The sequence below is a fragment of the Mesoplodon densirostris genome, chromosome 14, assembly GCF_025265405.1.
Source record: "Mesoplodon densirostris isolate mMesDen1 chromosome 14, mMesDen1 primary haplotype, whole genome shotgun sequence".
In the NCBI taxonomy this organism is placed as follows: domain Eukaryota; kingdom Metazoa; phylum Chordata; class Mammalia; order Artiodactyla; family Ziphiidae; genus Mesoplodon; species Mesoplodon densirostris.
This window is the reverse complement of record NC_082674.1, coordinates 77,884,467-77,902,452: the sequence shown is the minus strand read 5'-3', so window position 1 is coordinate 77,902,452 and position 17,986 is coordinate 77,884,467. Positions and strand designations below refer to the sequence as shown.

General features: G+C 40.3%; 1 protein-coding gene across 2 annotated transcripts in view; it reads right to left on the bottom strand.

Annotated features, from left to right (window-relative positions):
• Nucleotides 1-10,061: 10,061 nt before the first annotated feature.
• Nucleotides 10,062-17,986, bottom strand: part of TMEM87B (transmembrane protein 87B) — a 54,413-nt gene continuing 46,488 nt past the window's right edge. For both annotated transcript variants that reach the window (XM_060117480.1, XM_060117481.1), the window contains exons 18-19: nucleotides 14,852-14,882; nucleotides 10,062-13,477 (exon numbers count right to left, since the gene is read on the bottom strand). In XM_060117480.1, the coding sequence (XP_059973463.1) occupies nucleotides 13,418-13,477; nucleotides 14,852-14,882 (91 nt within the window). In that variant the 3' untranslated portion in view covers nucleotides 10,062-13,417. The remainder of the gene's footprint in view (nucleotides 13,478-14,851; nucleotides 14,883-17,986) is intronic.

Genomic DNA, 17,986 nt, shown 5'->3' with positions numbered 1-17,986 from the left:
GTGGTACATATATACAATGGAATATTACTCAGCCATAAAAAATAAAATAATGCTATTTGCAGCAACATGGATGGACCTAGAGATTATCATACTAAGTGACGTAAGTCAGAAGGAGAAAGACAAATACCATAGAGTATCACTTATATGTGGAATCTAAAACGTGACGTAAATGAACTTATTTACAAAACAGAAACACAGTCATAGACATGGAGAACAGACTTGTGGTTGCCAAGGGGGAGGGATGGATTGGGAGTTTGCCATTAGCAGATGCAACTATTATATAGAGAATGGATAAACAGCAAGGTCCTACTGTATAGCACAGAGAACTATATTCAACATCCTGTGATAAACCATAATGAAAAAGAATATATATATATAACTGAATCACTTTGCTGTACAGCAGAAATTAACACAACACTGTAAATCAAGTATACTTCAATAAAATAAACTAAAAAAAAAAAAAAGAAAGAAAGAAAGAGAGAAGGCAGAGGGAGCTTGCTTCCTTAATGATTTCTTTGAGACATGCCAGTCCTGGGCCTCTTACTTCCAGATGTCTTGTTTGCTAAGAAACATAAATCCCTGTTTGGTTAAGCCACTGGTAGTTGGATTTCTGTTACATGCAGTGGAACCCAAATCTATGAGTCCATTGGGTTATACATATATAAATGATTAAATAAATAAAATAAATAAAAAGGGGGGGACAACTCTTCCTTACAGAAAAATTACAATCAGTAAAAGTAGAAAAAATGTAAAAAATAGAAAAGTCACCTTTAGAACACTACAGTAATCATTGCTGCAGGTAAGACCCACCAATGAATGCTAAAATTACTGGGTAAATATTTAAGCAGAAACAGGAGTTTTGCATAGCTTCAAAGTATCTCCCCCAAAATATTTACAAATATTAGACAGGGAAAAATTTAAATTTACAGTGGATCAATGAGGCATATCAACATCAATATCATGTACCCTCTGATCTGAGGCACAGAGAAAGGTACATCACTTCTGTGACATTCTTGCCCAAAATGCATAGCATCAATCCAAACATGAGAAAAAAATGAGATAAACCCACATTGAGAGACATACTACAAAATACCTAACTGGTATTATCAGGCAATGAAAGATCTGGAAGACAAGGAACTGCCCCAGATAAGAGGTGCCTAAGAAGACATAGTAAACGCAGTGTGGGATCCTGGAGTGGGTTCTAGAATGGAATATGGACATTAGTGGAAAAACTGATGAAATATGCATAAATGCTGTGCTTTAGTTAAAGGTACTGTATCAAGGTTTCATTCACAGCTTTTTTTTTTTTTTTTTTTTAATTTATTTATTTTTAGCTGCACTGTGTCTTCATCGCTGCACATGGGCTTTCTCTAGTTGCTGCAGGCAGTGGCTTCTCTTGTTGCAGAACACGGGCTCCAGGTGCACAGGCTCCTAGTGCACCCAGGCCCAGTTGCTCTGCATCATGTGGGATCTTCCCAGACCAGGGATCAAACCCGCGTCCCCTGCATTGGCAGGCGGACTCTCAACCCCTGCACCACCAAGGAAGTCCCTCATTCACAGCTTTGACAAGTGTTCTGTGGTTATATGTTAACAAAGGGGGAGGCTGGATGAAAGGAGTAAGGGAACTGGACTAATTCTGCAACTTTTCTGTAAATCTAAAATTACCTCAAAAAGATAAAGAAGCATGTCTGTATGTTATAAAATTTGATTTTTAAATTTCATCTTATATCAATTATGGTAAATTAGAATATTCAAGAACTTTTCCCATTTTATCTAATTTTTCAAATTTATTAGCATAAATTATTGGTATTATTCCCTTTTTATCTTTTAAAAATCTGTTGGATATGTAGTGATAGCCCCTCTTTTATTCCTGATATGGGTAATCAGGGCTCTCTCTCCCTCTCTTTTCTTTTTTTTTTTAAATAAATTTATTTATTTAATTAATTAATTTTTTGGCTGCATTGGGTCTTCATTGCTGCATGCGGGCTTTCTCTAGTTGTGGCAAGCAGGGACTACTCCTCATTTCGGTGCGTGGGCTTCTCATTGTGGTGGCTTCTCTTGTTGCAGAGCACAGGCTCTAGGCACACGGGCTCAGTAGTTGTGGCTCGCGGGCTCTAGAGCGCAGGCTCAGTAGCTGTGGCTCACGGGCCTACTTGCTCCACAGCATGTGGGATCTTCCTGGACCAGGGCTCGAACCCATGTCCCCTGCATTGGCAGGCGGACTCCCAACCACTGCGCCACCAGGGAAGCCCATCGATCTCTTTTCTTTTTTTTTTTTTTTTACTAATATAGGTAGACATTCATTAATTTTGTTTATCTTTTCAAAGAACAAACTTTTGGCTTTGTTAACTTTATTGTTTGTTTAAATTTCATGGGTTTTGGATTTTTTTAAAAATTGAAGTATAGGGGACTTCCCTGGCAGCGCAGTGGATAAGACTCCGCTGTCCCAATGCAGGGTGCCCAGGTTCAATCCCTGATCAGGGAACTAGATCCCATACACATGCCGCAACTAAGAGTTCACATGCCACAACTAAGGAGCCCGCCTGCTGCAACTAAGACCCAGTGCAACCAAAAAAAAAAAAAAAAACCTTAAAAAAAAAGTTTGAAATATAGCTGATTTACAATATTAGCTTCAGGTGTACAACATAGTGATTCATTATTTTTACTGATTATATTCCATTTTAAATTATTATAAAATAATGACTATATTTCCCTGTGATGTACACTATATCCTTGTTGCTTATTTGTTTTATAATTAAGAGTTTGTATCTCTTAATCCCCTACCTCTATCTTGCCCTTGTCTCCTTCCCTCTCCCCACTGATAACCACTTGTTTGTTCTCTATATCTGTGACCCATTTTTGTTTTGTTATATTCTTTCGTTTTATTTTTTGGATTCCACCTGTGAGTGATAACAGAGTATTTCTCTTTCTTTGACTTGATATTACACTAAACATAATACCTTCTAGGTCCATCCATGTTGTTGCAAATGGCAGAATTTCATTTTTTATGGCTGAGTAGTATTCCATTGTACACATGTACCACATCTTCTTTATCCATTCATCTGTTGATGGACACCCAGGTTGCTTCTGTATCTTGGCTATTGTAAATAATGTTGCTATGAACACTGGAGTGCATGTATCTTTTTGAATTATTGTTTTCATTTTCTTCCAATATATATCCAGGAATGGAATAGCTGGATAATATGGCAGTTCTATTTTTAGTTTTTTTAGGAACCTCAGTACTATTTTCCATAGTGGCTGTACCAATTTACATTCCCAGCAACAGTGTACTAGGGTTCCCTTTTCTTCACATCCTCACCAACATTTTTTATTTGTGGTATTTTTGATGATAGCCATTCTGACAGGTTATCATTCTGACAATGATATCTCATTGTGGTTTTGATTTGCATTTCTCTGATGATTAGTGATGTTTAGCATCTTTTCATGTGCCTGTTGGCCATCTGCATGTCTTCTTTGGAAAAGCGTCTGTTCTGGTCTTCTGCCCATTTTTTACTCAGGTTTTTTTTTCTTTTTTTTGATATTGAGATGTATGAGCTGTTAATATATTCTGGATACGAACCCCTTATTGGTCATATCATTTGCAAATATTTTCTCCCATTCAGTAGGTTGTCTCTTCATTTTGTTGATGGTTTCCTTTGCTGTGCAAAAGCTTTTAAGTTAATTAGGCCCCATTTGTTTATTTTTGCTTTTTTTTTTTTTTTTTTTTGCCTTCAGAGACTGATCCAAAAAAAATATTGCTACAATTTATGCCAAAGAGTGTTCTGCCTGTGTTCTCTTCTAGGAGTTCTATGGTTTCGGGTCTTAACTTAGGTCTTTAATCCATTCTGCCCCCCTGCAGTATTGGGAATGTAGACCCTTAATTGTGAAGGCTACTGCTGAGCTGGGGAACAGAGTATGGTAGTAGGACAAATTAGAACACCACCAAGCTTGATGTTCTTACTGAAATTCAGGAATTTTTCTTGAATAAATGCTCCCTAGGTTGCTGCAAGACTGGTCAATTTCCAGAGTTCAAAAAAGGTTAATTCTGAAAGTTTTCATGAGGATTTCCATTGTTTATATGATAAATTTTCAGAGGTCCTTAGTCCCCATTTTCTCTGATGTCACCCCACATTATGTTTTTAAGCAGGCAGTTTACATGGTTGGACTCTAGCCAAACTTTGTCTCTTATATTAGCAGAAATCTTAGTTTCATTTTTTAGCCTTAGATGGGTACATGGAGTCTGTACCACCATACATGCATAGTTGAGGGCAAGCCAGTGATTTGGGAGGTTTATGCACAGAGAATGGTTCTTACGTTTTTGGTTCTCTCTTTCAGTAATTCTTTCACTTTCCAGCTGTCGTGGTTCTTCTAATTTCTGTCTTCCAGCTCAGGTAAAATTCAGGTTTTATATCTGGGTTTAATCTCCACTTGGCACAAACTGTGGCCTGCCCTGAGTGTAAAAGCCATAAAAATGGGAAATGCACCCGGTACAATTCCCTTCATCCAAGTGTTGAGTACCTTCCAGTGTCTCCCTGTTTCTGTCTCTCTCCGATGTCTTCAAAGTAGCTGTTATTTAAATTTTATCTAGAGTTGTTGTCTGCGGGTAAGGTTGGTTCAACAGAAGGTAATTCTCCATTATCAGAACTTGAAATCCACAACTACATTTTATAATAACAAATCCATTATTTAAAAAGCAATTTCTTAGTGAAAAGGCCAGCTTGTTCATTCCCCACTTAATTTTCTTTTTTTAAAAAAGAAAGGGGACTTTCCTGGCAGTCCAGTGCAGTGGAAGTCTCTGCGCTTCCACAGTAAGGGGCGCAGGTTTGATCCGTGGTCAGGGAACAAAGATCTTGCATGCCACGCAGTATGGCCAAAAACTTAAAAATAAAAAAGAAATTGAAAAAACAAAATAGGAAGATAAAATTTAGAATAGAATATTTTATTATCAGTATGTTCAGTAGCATTAAAAATAAAATAGACACTGTCTTTAACTCTCTGGAGTCTACTATGCCTCAAGGAAACGTCCACTTATCAAATTAAGAACCAGAGAATCAGAATTATGACTCTTTATGTAGAGACAAGAATTTGGTGGCTAGAGTGAAAGACAGCACAGTACTATAAAATGACATAGCAAGGGATAACCAAATCATAGAAAGTATATTTCAAGTTTTGATGTGCAGTTCAACCTGCCTGTGGCACCTCCCTCCCTCTGACCCTGAGGATCCAGAGTTGAGAGAAGCAATCTAGGAGAGAGGCTCCCACTCTGGCCTGAGAGACCTGGGGCCAAGGAAGCTTTGCTGGTTCATTATTTTCTCATCTGTATAATGAGCTCAGAGGCCCCTTGGAGCTTTCAAGTTCTAATTCTGAGAGAGACTGGAAATATACCTAAAGGAAAAGTTTTTTTTTTTTTAATTTATTTTTGGCTGCGTTGGGTCTTCGTTGCTGTGCTTGGGCTTTTCTCTAGTTGCGGGGAGCTGGGGCCACTCTTCATTGCCGAGCACGGGCTTCTCATTGCGGTGGCTTCTCTTGTTGCGGAGCACGGGCTCTAGGCACGTGGACTCAGTAGTTGCGGCTCACGGGCTCTAGAGTGCAGCCTCATTAGTTGTGGTGCTCGGGCTTAGTTGCTCCACGGCACGTGGAATCTTCCCGGACCAGGGCTCAAACCCGTGCCCCCTGCATTGGCAGGCGGATTCTTAACCACTACGCCACCAGGGAGACCTGAAAAGTTTACCTGAAAAGTTTTTTTTTTTTTACCAGGATGGTGGTACTCTTTGTGTATATTTAAAAAATTTTTTTTAAATTTTATCCTTAAATTGGCATTTGGTAAGTAAAAGTAAATGAATAAAAATTTTGAAGGCAAGAATTAGAGGCCAAAAATAGAGATTAGCCCTCTTCAGAGACATTACTTTGGCACCACCTGCTGGATAGTGTTTAAAAGCATCCCTGTACATAAACTTGCACTGGAGCTTCTTATTATTTCCCAAATGATTTAAAGGAAATATTGTCAAAATTATTTACATCAGTACCATACCAGCTTATGTTAGTAGGAATTTAGCTGTCAATCCACTATCACTGAAGAGGCATAGGACATGCCTTGGGTAACTTCATTTTTTTTTTAACTTAGTTGCTGATTCTTTTATTTATTTATTTATCTATCTATCTATCTATTTAATTTATTATTTTTTTTGCGGTACGCGGGCCTCTCACTGTTGTGGCCTCTCCTGTTGCGCAGCACAGGCTCCGGACACGCAGGCTCAGCGGCCATGGCTCACGGGCCCAGCCGCTCCGCGGCATGTGGGATCTTCCCGGACCGGGGCACGAACCCATGTCCCCTGCATTGGCAGGCGGACTCTCAACCACTGTGCCACCAGGGAAGCCCTAGTTGCTGATTCTTTTATTCAGTATTAATGTATGTCTGCCATGTGCCAAAAAGTGGTGTCACATGATTTTGGCAGAGACCATTGTTGCTCATGGAATACCACAACTCTTCCATATTTTCCAGGAGTGCACTCTTCCCTTGAAGGTCAGGTGAAAGGGAAATGAGCCCTTGTGCTTTGGAGCACCAAAAATTCTGTGTGCTTCCTTCATCCCACATTTATCTGCCAGAGAGACTCAGAACCTGTGTTAGTTTTCTATTGTTGCTGTAACAAGTTATCACAAACTGGTGTCTGTAACAATTCAAACTTATTATCTTACAGTTCTGGAGGTCAGAAGTCCAATATAAGTCTCCCCAAGCTAAAATCAAGGCGTGAGCAGGGCTGAGTTCCTTCTGGAGGCCCCAGGGAAGAATCTGTTTCCTTGAGTTTTCCAGCTCCTCGAGGACACCTGCATCCCTTGGCTCATGGCCCCTTCCTCCATCTTCAAAGCCAGCCATGGTGGCTCAAGGGCTTTTCATAACGCATCTCTCTAACTCATGTCCTGTAGTCACATCTCTCTCTGAGTCAGTTGGGAAACATTCTGTTTTTTAAAAATTGGAGTATAATTGATTTACAATGTTGTGTTAGTTTCTGCTGTACAATGAAGTGAATCAGCTATATGTATACCTATATCCCCTCCCTTTTGGACCTCCCTCCCACCCATCTAGGTTGCCACAGAGCACCGAGCTGAGCTTCCTGTGCTTTATAGCATGTTCCCGCTAGCTAGCTATTTTATGCATGGTACATATATACAATGGAATATTACTCAGCCATAAAAAGGAATGCAATCAGGTCATTTGTAGAGATGTGGATGGACCTATAGTCTGTCATACAGAGTGAAGTAAGCCAGAAAGAAAAAAACAAATATTGTATATTAACACATATATGTGAAATCTAGAAAAATGTTACAGATGAACCTATTTGCAGGGCAGGAATAGAAAGGCGGACATAGAGAACGGACATGTGGACACAGGGAGGGAAAGGGAAGGTGGGACGAACTGGGAGATTAGGATTGACATATATACACTACCATGGGTAACTTCATTTTAATGCACGTAAAGAAACCTTAGAATGTGTTTGAATTTTGTATGGAGTTTCTTTCAACTGAGTCTCAGTAGCATCTACCATAATCACTGTTGCTTTTTTTTTTTAACTGTTGCATTTTTTATACTAATCTTATCTGTTTTGGGAAGGCCTGTACACCAGGCACTTTATTTTAATTAATTAATTAATTAATTAATTTTTGGCTGTGTTGGGTCTTTGTTGGTGCACACGGGCTTTCTCTAGTTGTGGTGAGCGGGGGCTACTCTTCGTGCACGGGCTTCTCACTGTGGTGGCTTCTCTTGCTGCGGAGCACGGGCTCTAGGCACACGGGCCTCAGTAGTTGTGGCACGTGCGCTCGGTAGTTGTGGCTCGCGGGCTCTAGAACGCAGGCTCAGTCGTTGTGGCGCACGGGCTTAGTTGCTCCGCGGCATGCGGGATCTTCCCGGACCAGGGCTCGAACCTGTGTCCCCTGCATTGGCAGGCAGATTCTTAACCACTGCGCCACCAGGGAAGTCCGCACCAGGCACTTTAGATACAATATCTTAATCCTCTAACGAGCAATCACATGTTTGTTAAATGAAATTTCCCTTCTCCCCAGGACTTTGAGGACAACCCTTCAAGGACACCTGTCACCCACAGCTGGTATTGTACCAGTTTTGTCACTTGTCAGGAGGGTGACCTTGGGTAAGTTATTTAACTACCGTGTCTCAGTTTCTTATCTATAAAGTGGCTACACCTCCCTCATTGTCTACTGAGACCACAGCGGTTAACAAAGCCTGGCACTCTCCAGCACTCCCAGCACTCCCTGAATTATCACAGTCATGACAACAGACCCTGCTTTTCCTCTGGGACTACCCATCCTGACCACCCCCCAAGGCTGGGAGAATTCCCATGAAGAAAATCCTCCACGTCCCACCTACTTGGGGCCAGATGGATTTTATTAATGGACTCAGCTGTGATCTGAGAACACGTTTGTTTCTAAAGTTTCTGATCTCATACGTATAGTCTAGTTATGGCCCTTTTAACATATTTATTTCTCAATATGCTGACCTTAGAAAATTGGAAAAACATAGGTTTGGAAGTCTCCCCTAGGCCAGTGACCCCAAATAACCTGTGGCAGGAGCCTTCGTTGTCCACCGAAATCCATCCTCTCCTTTCACAGTTAGAATAGCAGGCAGGGATACGGCTCGCGCCATTTCCCAGTCCAGCTGGCAGTTTGGTGTGGCCACGTGACTGAGTTTTGCTCATGGAATAAGCTAAGAAGTGACGGGCACCACTTCCAGGTCTAGCCCTGCAAAATCCCCAGGCGGGAGCAACTCTCCCCTTCTGCTGGCTGGATGCAGAGGACAGGCCCCAGGAGATGGTGGGCCCACAAGATGGAAATAAACCTTGGGCCCCTGAGGGACTGTGTGAGGAGGGTGGCCCTGCTCACCTCTGCACCTATCCTAGCACAGTTACAAGGTCAAGAAATAAACTTTTTTGTCTTAACCTACTGAAATGTGATTGACTTATTATTTATTATTAGTTACAGCCTAGCTGAACCTGAACCTTGACCCTGCATGCCAGTGATGTGTTCTCACTCAGTCCTTTCCCTACTTTGTGTTTACATAGATGAGGTAACATATGTGACTTTGGATTATATTTCTTACAAGTACGTTTCTCTGTTATCATATATTCTTCATAATTTAATGGTTGCAGAGTATTCCATAAAGTAGCTGGTAAACCATAATTCACTTAACCATTCTACTGTTGATTATTTAGTTTGCTTCTTGTTTTTTCTCTACTTTAAATAATGCTATAATAAACATTTTTGTGCAGAAGCCTGATTCTATATTTTGAATCATTTTTAAAAACGTCACCAGAACTGGTATTATTCAAAGGTTGTGAAAAGGTTGAACTTCTTTTCACAAAGACTGAATCAGTTACATTACCATCACTAATGATGTGCTCATTCCATCAGACATTAAAAGCAAAAGGATTTTTACAAATACTTAACAGCATAAACATATCAACTTGATTTTTTTAAATTTCCCCTTTTATTTTGCATTTCATTGATCACTACTGAGATTGAACACTTCTTCATGTTTGTTAATTAGTTGTACCTCATCTTTTGAGAATTTTGTTTATGTCCTGCCATCTATTGGAGTCTACATTTCCTGTAGGTTTAAGTAATCTTAGCACTCATAAATCCTATCAAGAAGGGATCATCCAGGGACTTCCCCGGTGGCGCAGTGGTTAAGAATCCGCCTGCCAATGCAGGGGACACAGGTTCGAGCCCTGGTCCGGGAAGATCCCACATGCCGCAGAGCAACTAAACCCGTGCGCCACAACTACTGAGCCTGCGCTCTACGGCCCGCAAGCCACAACTACTGAGCCCACGCGCTACAACTACTGAAGACCGCGCACTTAGAGCCCGTGCTCCGCAATGAGAGAAGCCACCGCAATGAGAAGCCTGTGCATCACAACAAAGAGTAGCCCCCGCTCGCCACAACTAGAGAAAGCCTGCGCAGAGCAAGAAAACCCAACACTGCCAAAAATAAATAAATTAAAAAAAAAAAAGAATGGGTCATCCAAAATTTCAGAAAGCATTTTATTGTCATAACAAATATTAAGGCACAAAAATACATCAGTTTTTTCAAACAAAAATCTTTGAAATAGCTTTGTCCTACATTCAGAGCAGCTTCTTCCAAATAATACAATAATTTAAACTTTTAAATAAAAATATATAACTTCTTAAGCCCCTTTCTTCCCAAATACATGTTTTCCTAGTTCTAAAGAAGTTTCTTATTGAGCTCCTGTGTTATAATGTACATTTCCTTAAATCTAGTTTTGTCACTTATATACATTCGTTATGTAATTTAGTACTTTAACCAACATGTTAAACTTCTTTCTTATAAGGCATGGTGTTTTGTATTGCTTATCGCATGCTGTTGATCATACGAAGACACAAGTACCAAAACTAGGGACTTATAAATCTAGCATAGTACGGCTCATAAACCAGTCCTGTATGGCCTAGTGCAATAGACTCAAATTCCTTTTGAAAAAAGGATATAAAAATCAACGTTTTATACTTTCATGTACATGTATGTCTTTTATACTTTCAATCTTCACATTACAGTAGTGCAAATATAATATACTGCCATAGAGGGGGAAAGTCAGTCCTCTCTACAGGATATGTGAAAGATTTTAAATATTATTTTCTTTACAGGAAAAGTAAAAAGTATGGGAGCATCTTATCTCTCGGGCTTAAAAAATTCACATATTCATCTATTTTTCCTTATTTTTTGAAATAAACTAACTTAAAGCTCCACTAAAGCAGATACTAATACTAATCTAACTCAAATCATGAAAATTCCCTTTTAAGCAGATTTCATACATCACATAAACCTAACATGAATTGCATAATAAAAACACTTAAGCATTTTGCCTAGGAACACATAAAACTGGACTCTTATTCTCAGATCCCTGCATTAATGGGGAAAACCCATCCTGATGACATCCTAAGAATAAAATGATGTGAGAGCCTCAAAGACCCTGATGCCCAGTTTCTGGAAACTTTGTGCAGAAGCGGGGATGACGAACTGTACAGTGGCTCTGAGTGTGACTTCTCCCTGGGGTCCTTCATCAGAACTACGGCTAGAGCCCCAGGGAGCCCCTCCTGCGCACACAAGGGGGCCGAGAAGGTCCGCTGTAGGAACACTCGATTCAGCTCACGAGTCACCAACAAACACAAGTGCCACTGAAGGTGACAGACACAGTATACACCCCTTGAAAAACATTTCTGATGAGGTTATCAGGAGAAAACACTGCTTTCTGTGATTTGGAGAAAAGTCTGCATTGCGGTGTGCACCTGAGCCATACCGGCAGCATTTTTCTTGCCAGCTGCAGACAGAAGTGTTTTTATAAACACTATCAAGGTTATGTGAGAAGCATTTTCCCTTATTACTACACAGTTACCATCAACTCCCCACTCGCACTCCACGACATCTGCAGCTGGAAACCCAGGATTCTACATTTCAAAATTCAACTAGAGCCCTATGAGTTGGGGATCAATCTGCTTCAAAATCTGGGGACTGGTATTAGATACAAATGTTAGGAACAAGAAGGCACTGGTCACCTCCAGCTCTGAAACAACTGGGCTGAGGGTAAAATACACCAAAACCAGAATGGACATAAATGCTGGGAAAGATGGTAGGTGGGAGCCCATTATTGTGGCAGAAACAGAAATAAGGAAGGGAACCACACTGTTAGATGTTCTTTTCTTGGGAAGGACGTCCCAAACCTTTCTCAGTACAACACGGTCCATATTCACTACTGCAAATAAATTTGAAAGTATCTTTCAAGAGGCGTTACTACTAGAAAGCTTTTTTACTAACTCCTATGAAACGAGTAAATGAGAAACCAATTCATAATGCAGGCTTTTGAAAGAAATCATTTTGTTTTGTGGCTTCACAATGAAAAAAATCAATGAAAGGTTATGATTTAAGTGTTTGTACTGGTTAAGACTTTAATGCTTAATCAAAAACTCTGGTGGCTTCCCTGGTGGCGCAGTGGTTGGGAGTCCGCCTGCCGATGCGGGGGACACGGGTTCGTGCCCTGGTCCGGCAGGATCCCACGTGCTGTGGAGCGGCTGGGCCCGTGGGCCACGGCTGCTGGGCCTGCACATCCGGAGCCTGTGCTCCGTGGCGGAAGGGGCCACAGCGGTGGGAGGCCCGCATACCGCAAAACAAACAAAAAACAAACAAACAAACAAAAAACTCTGAAGTCATCCTCAACTCACAAGCTTAGAACTCCTTCAAAGAAAGACACACAGGATTCTAACTTTAATTCCTATTCTAAATGTTCACTAGGCTGTATCTTTGGTCAGGAGAGCAGCAAAACATTCACCATTTCCATCATACTATATTCAACTGCTTTTCAAGTTTAGAACGTTCTGCATTAAAAAAAAATTTTTTTTTAATTTCAAATTACACATTACATATATAATGTAACAAAATAATGTATAAAACATGGTTTAAGGTTAAAAAATTAGTTACAAGATTAATAGTGATGTACTATGCAGTTAAATATATATTTTGTTATGAAACCAAATATGCTAAGATTACGTAGAAGGTTCTAGTTTCCTCAAGGTTCACTGGTAATGAGCCTCCCAGCTCGCCAGGGAGGAAGTGCTCTGGCGGAGCCATGTGGCCAGGGGACCCCACCTGCCCCAGGCATTCAGCAGCAGCACACAGATATCTGGCCTGAGGGAGGGGACAGCGGCAGAGCAGATCTTTGGAAGTAAACTCTCTCCATGTACTGTGCTCCCCTGAGCTCAGACAGAGAAGACCAACGCTATGATTTGATGTGTGTGGTGATAATCACACACAAGGGCTTTGTGCAGATGTGCATACACACAGGTACACACACACAGCAAACCTAACCATATAAACATCCTTATGTTCCAACGTTAACCAAGTTTTACTTCTTATCAAATTGCTTCAGCATGAAAATCAAAGAGAATTATTACTGCATCTAGTAACTATAAACCCAAGAGTGGAGACACTGCTTTACCACACCTCAGAATCACAAATCAAACAAAGGTCAGTGGAAGAACAGTAGGAGTGTTGATGTAACAAAGTTGTTTTAAATTGTCGTATTTCCCAGGAAAAAAAGAGAGAACCCAAACCCACACGCCTGCCACCCATCAGCCAAGGGCATTTGGGCACCTATCTTTACTATAATACTTCTCTCAGGTCATTGCCAAGTCTAGGCAATTTAATGGACGTTAAACTGGCATTCAAGAGTCAGCTTAATAAGGGTTGCAGAACCCTCCCACCATCTGAATTCCTAATTTTAGTACATAGATTTCCAAGATCATGCAATAAAAACTGATTGTACTATATCAAAACAAAGTTCTCTTTTAGTCTTGAGGAAGTCCTTCACTGTTATGCAGGCTTCATTTATGTGGGTTCCAATCACATTATTTTTTCTGAAGAGAACATTTTTTCTGCCATTTCAGATCTGGTCATAATTTCCTTAAAAAACAAAGGGAAGATATTCATCAAAATGTTGATGCTCCTTCCAGGTCCTAACAGAATTCTTTATAGCGTCTCTACGAAGTAGTCACAATTTTGTGGGGTACACGCCACGATATACACAGAAATATCAGATACGGAAAATAAAGACCATATAATCCAGACTTCTAGTAATGGAGTCGAATCAATTATCTGTGAAGTTCAGAAAACGTTAACATTTCTAATTCAGAACCACCAGTGTGAGGCAGAGGGATTTCTTAGGCACAGAGCTCACCTAGGGATTTGCCTGACTTCACCGCTTTAGGTATTTTTGAAATTACAAATCAATTATTTATCAAATGAACCCGTGTCCCCTGCCCTTTAAAAAGTAATTCCATGGTATATCTTTCCATAAATCCTGGCATTATAAATCCTGGAGTTCAATGGTTTTGTAGCACGGTGTGTATATACGGCAGCCTCCTCAAAACTTCCCATCCCACTGGGGCCAAATCCCGGCGCTGATACCAGTCTTCTCCCTGACCTTTCAATGAACAGAGCTGTAGCTTCTCTCATATTCTACAGCCACCACGTAAATTACTCCTTAGCTACCACTCATTTCCCGCTACTCTTCCTCTGGATAAACTGGTGGTCCCCACGTCCATCCTTTAATCCTTACACTTCAGACTTCTTCCTGTCCTGGGCCACCCTGCAGTGTCCAGATGATCTGTAACTAATTTTTTCCCCCCAAAACCTTCCAAAATCCACATCATCTATTCAAATTTCCTACTTAGTAAATGTAACTCAGTTAGAAACTTTATTTAATACCCCAGGAAAATATCTACAAATATAAGAGACTGATTTAGACAAACTGCCATCTTGAAGTCTTCTTTTTTTTTTTTTTTTTTTTTTTTTTTTCCTTTTGCGGTATGCGGGCCTCTCACTGTTGTGGCCTCCCCCATCGCGGAGCACAGGCTCCGGACGCGCAGGCTCAGCGGCCATGGCTCACGGGCCCAGCCGCTCCGCGGCATATGGGATCCTCCCAGACCGGGGCACGAACCCGTATCCCCTGCATCGGCAGGCGGACTCTCAACCACTTGCGCCACCAGGGAGGCCCTCTTGAAGTCTTCTAAACTCTTACATCTTAAGATGTTAGAAAACCATAGACTCAAAACCTCATAAAATAATTCTTCCCTCCTTTTACACCAATAAGCATTTATCTTGCTCCTGTTTTAAATGAGGATCCAGTTCCTTAAAACTTTACCCACAGCTGAACGCAGTCTTTCAATCTGCTCAATTTGTAATCATTTTAAAAAGTAACTTTCAGAGCTTCTTTTGAAATACATTCCTACTTTGTGAAAATAATAGCTCCAAGACATAAGCAAAAATATATTTTACCTCATCTGAATCCGCTAATACTGGAAGAGCTCTGAAATAAAAGAAAAAAAAAAGTTGACAATGTTATTAAAAGGCCAGTGTATCTACAAAGCTGAATATAAGCATATCCTATGATCCACCAAGTCTCACTCCTGGAAGACAAAGTCAACAGAAATGAATACCTAGTGTTGCCAACAGACACGGAGAAGAATATTCACAGCAGTGTTGTTCTTAACAGGCTCCAAATAGGTAAACTGGAACACTATACAGCCCCCAAAAGAGGTATGAACTATTGAGGGATCAAATTTTAAAAACTGACACAAGTGATCTACAGTTACAGACATCAGTACAGCAGTAGCTTTGGGAGAGTGGGGTCATGATTTGGGAGGAAAACAAGAAGACAGTTTTTAGGGTATTAGTGATGTTCCAGTTTTTCTTTTTTTTTTTTGTGGTACGCAGCCTCTCACTGTTGTGGCCTCTCCTGTTGTGGAGCACAGGCTCCGGACGCGCAGGCTCAGTGGCCATGGCTCACGGGCCCAGCCGCTCCACGGCATGTGGGATCTTCCCGGACCGGGGCACGAACCCGTGTCCCCTGCATCGGCAGGTGGACTCTCAACCACTGTGCCACCAGGGAAGCCCATGTTCCAGTTTTTGATCTGGGTATCTGGGTGCAGGTTACATGAGTATGCTTATATTAAAAATTTACTGAGCTATATACTTATTTAGAATTTGTGCACTTGCCAGAATGGGTGCTATACGGAGGGTGGGAGGGAGGGAGACACAAGAGGGAAGAGATATGGGAACATATGTATATGTATAACTGATTCACTTTGTTATAAAGCAGAAACTAACACACCATTGTAAAGCAATTATACTCTAATAAAGATGTAAAAAAAATTTTTCAGTTAAAGAATTAACTGAAATATGAAAATAATTATAACTTCAAAATGGAAGCAACAACAAAAATCAGCAATTCTAAAGGCTAATATGTTGGAAGAACATCAAGAACTAAACCATGATGAATGAATAATTCCAAACACAGTGGGCATCCAATTAGATCTTTGTTTTTTAAGCCCCTGGTTATTTTTTACTTTGAATAGTTGGACAAATATCTTGACTAGTGATGTGCTAATTTGAAAACCCACATGTCGTGTACTTTTGTGAGAACTTAAGAGGGATGAATAGGCTTGACCGTAGTCATCATTTCACGACGTACATGTATATCAAATTATCATGTTGACCATCTTAAATAAACACAATTTAATTAAAAGATATACCTATTTTTAAAAAGATGGATGAGTAAACATATTATGAAAGGTGGTATTTATGGTATCAAGTATTTGTTTAATCCTATGTCATTGTTACCACTGACTGGACATAAACCAGTGAAGGATACTGAAGAGAGAAAAAGTTATGCAACAGAACCTTTGCTCGGGAAAGATTATATGGATAAAAAGACAAATGTAGAGCTTCGATGTGCAACAGAGCACTGAGAGGGAGAGCCCAAAGGGTCGGCATGCCAAGGTCACAACATCAAAGTCACATCCACGCACAATCCAGAGGATGCTACTAACAGTGCAGCCTACGGTGCAGACAGAAGAAAGAGAAGTCGGGGCCTCACTAGATGTGAGGAATGAGCCAACTTATATGGCTTGGAATAATAATAAGGGGAATCCAGACTGCTTTAGGGAAAGATGACCCAGAACCTTGGGAGCCCAGAAGACAGCCCACTGAATGCTTAGCACCTTGTTTAGAGATAAACACTGCAATCTCTAAAATGGTTCCTTTTGTGAGGTAAATGACTTTAAAACTTATTAAGATGGACTCAGTGCATTGAAGAGGAAGGAGAACTATGCTAAGCTGATCTTTTTGGTTTATCAGAGATACAGAAAAGTCATAATGAATACCATATGAATATCACATATGGTTATTCATGATCTGTTTAAATTGTCCTATGGCTTGCAAAATTTTTGGTCCATTTCTATTGATGTATAAAAAATTGTTTACCTGTACATGAAGCCCAGTTTCTAAACTTGCCACATAAATTGCACATGAATTTTGGGTAGCATTGTGCTAAACTTCCTAAGAACCTAAAACGCTGGAAACTGTCTTGGATTATACAATTCTACTCATTTCACATAAATGGTTCATGAGAACATAAAAGAAGACATTTTGTTCTTTTATATTCTAGAGGAATTTTTGTAATCAGGCAGACATTCTACTTACAGAAAGAAATTGTAGAGAGTAATGACTCTCTAAGACATAAGGAGAACTGCCCAGGAGCCTTATTGCTTTCCACCAAGAAGTGGTGGCATAGTACGGGGTTAGTCTACTTAGGTGATTTCCTTCTAAAGTACTCAGTAGTGAATTTCCAAATCTGGAAGATAACGGTTGCCACCTAATCTGAATCTCTCCATACACCCTTCCTCAAAATTCCATGAAGTCCCTAAGGATTGCAAACAAAACCACACACACCTCACAGTCTTCAGCATAACCAGGAGAATACAGCAAACCTGAAATTATATGTAAACAGAGAAATACATGCCAATACCAACAAATTCCCTGCGTCACTGCAAGCTCATGAGTACTGAGAGTGGGAAAGAGAGGTTTGAGAGACTCTGTGAAAGAGTCTAGGGGAAGGAGGATTTAGACAAAGTATAGACAAACCTCTTCAAGAAAAATCAACACTAAGTTCCAAAATACTGACTAAAGGCCAGTGACTTGGTAGTTCACAGTATCTGCTACAGGGAAGGGGCTTAAATTGAGTGGAACCAAAAGAAGCAGTCTTGAACAATCATGGTTTTCAGGGGAGAATCAGATACATGGAGGAGTGGTACCCTCAGAGCTATGGCAGTACCATGAATAAAAAGAAGGAAGTAAAAGGGGAAAATTAAAGATCTTATAGAAATAAAAGAAAAATAAGACACCACCAACCTCCCTCTCTCCATACCTCCATCCCATCGACATTTTCCATAAACAAAACTATAATTTATGCAACTGATGGAAGAAAGCACTCAAAGTAGGAACTCTCACTACCAAATGCCTAGGAATAGGAAAAACAAACAAAACCAATTCCATATAATGGTGCAGGAAGAAAAAAAGAAGGAAAATGAAAATCGAAGTGTTTTACAGTAGAAGAAAGCTACAGCTATAACA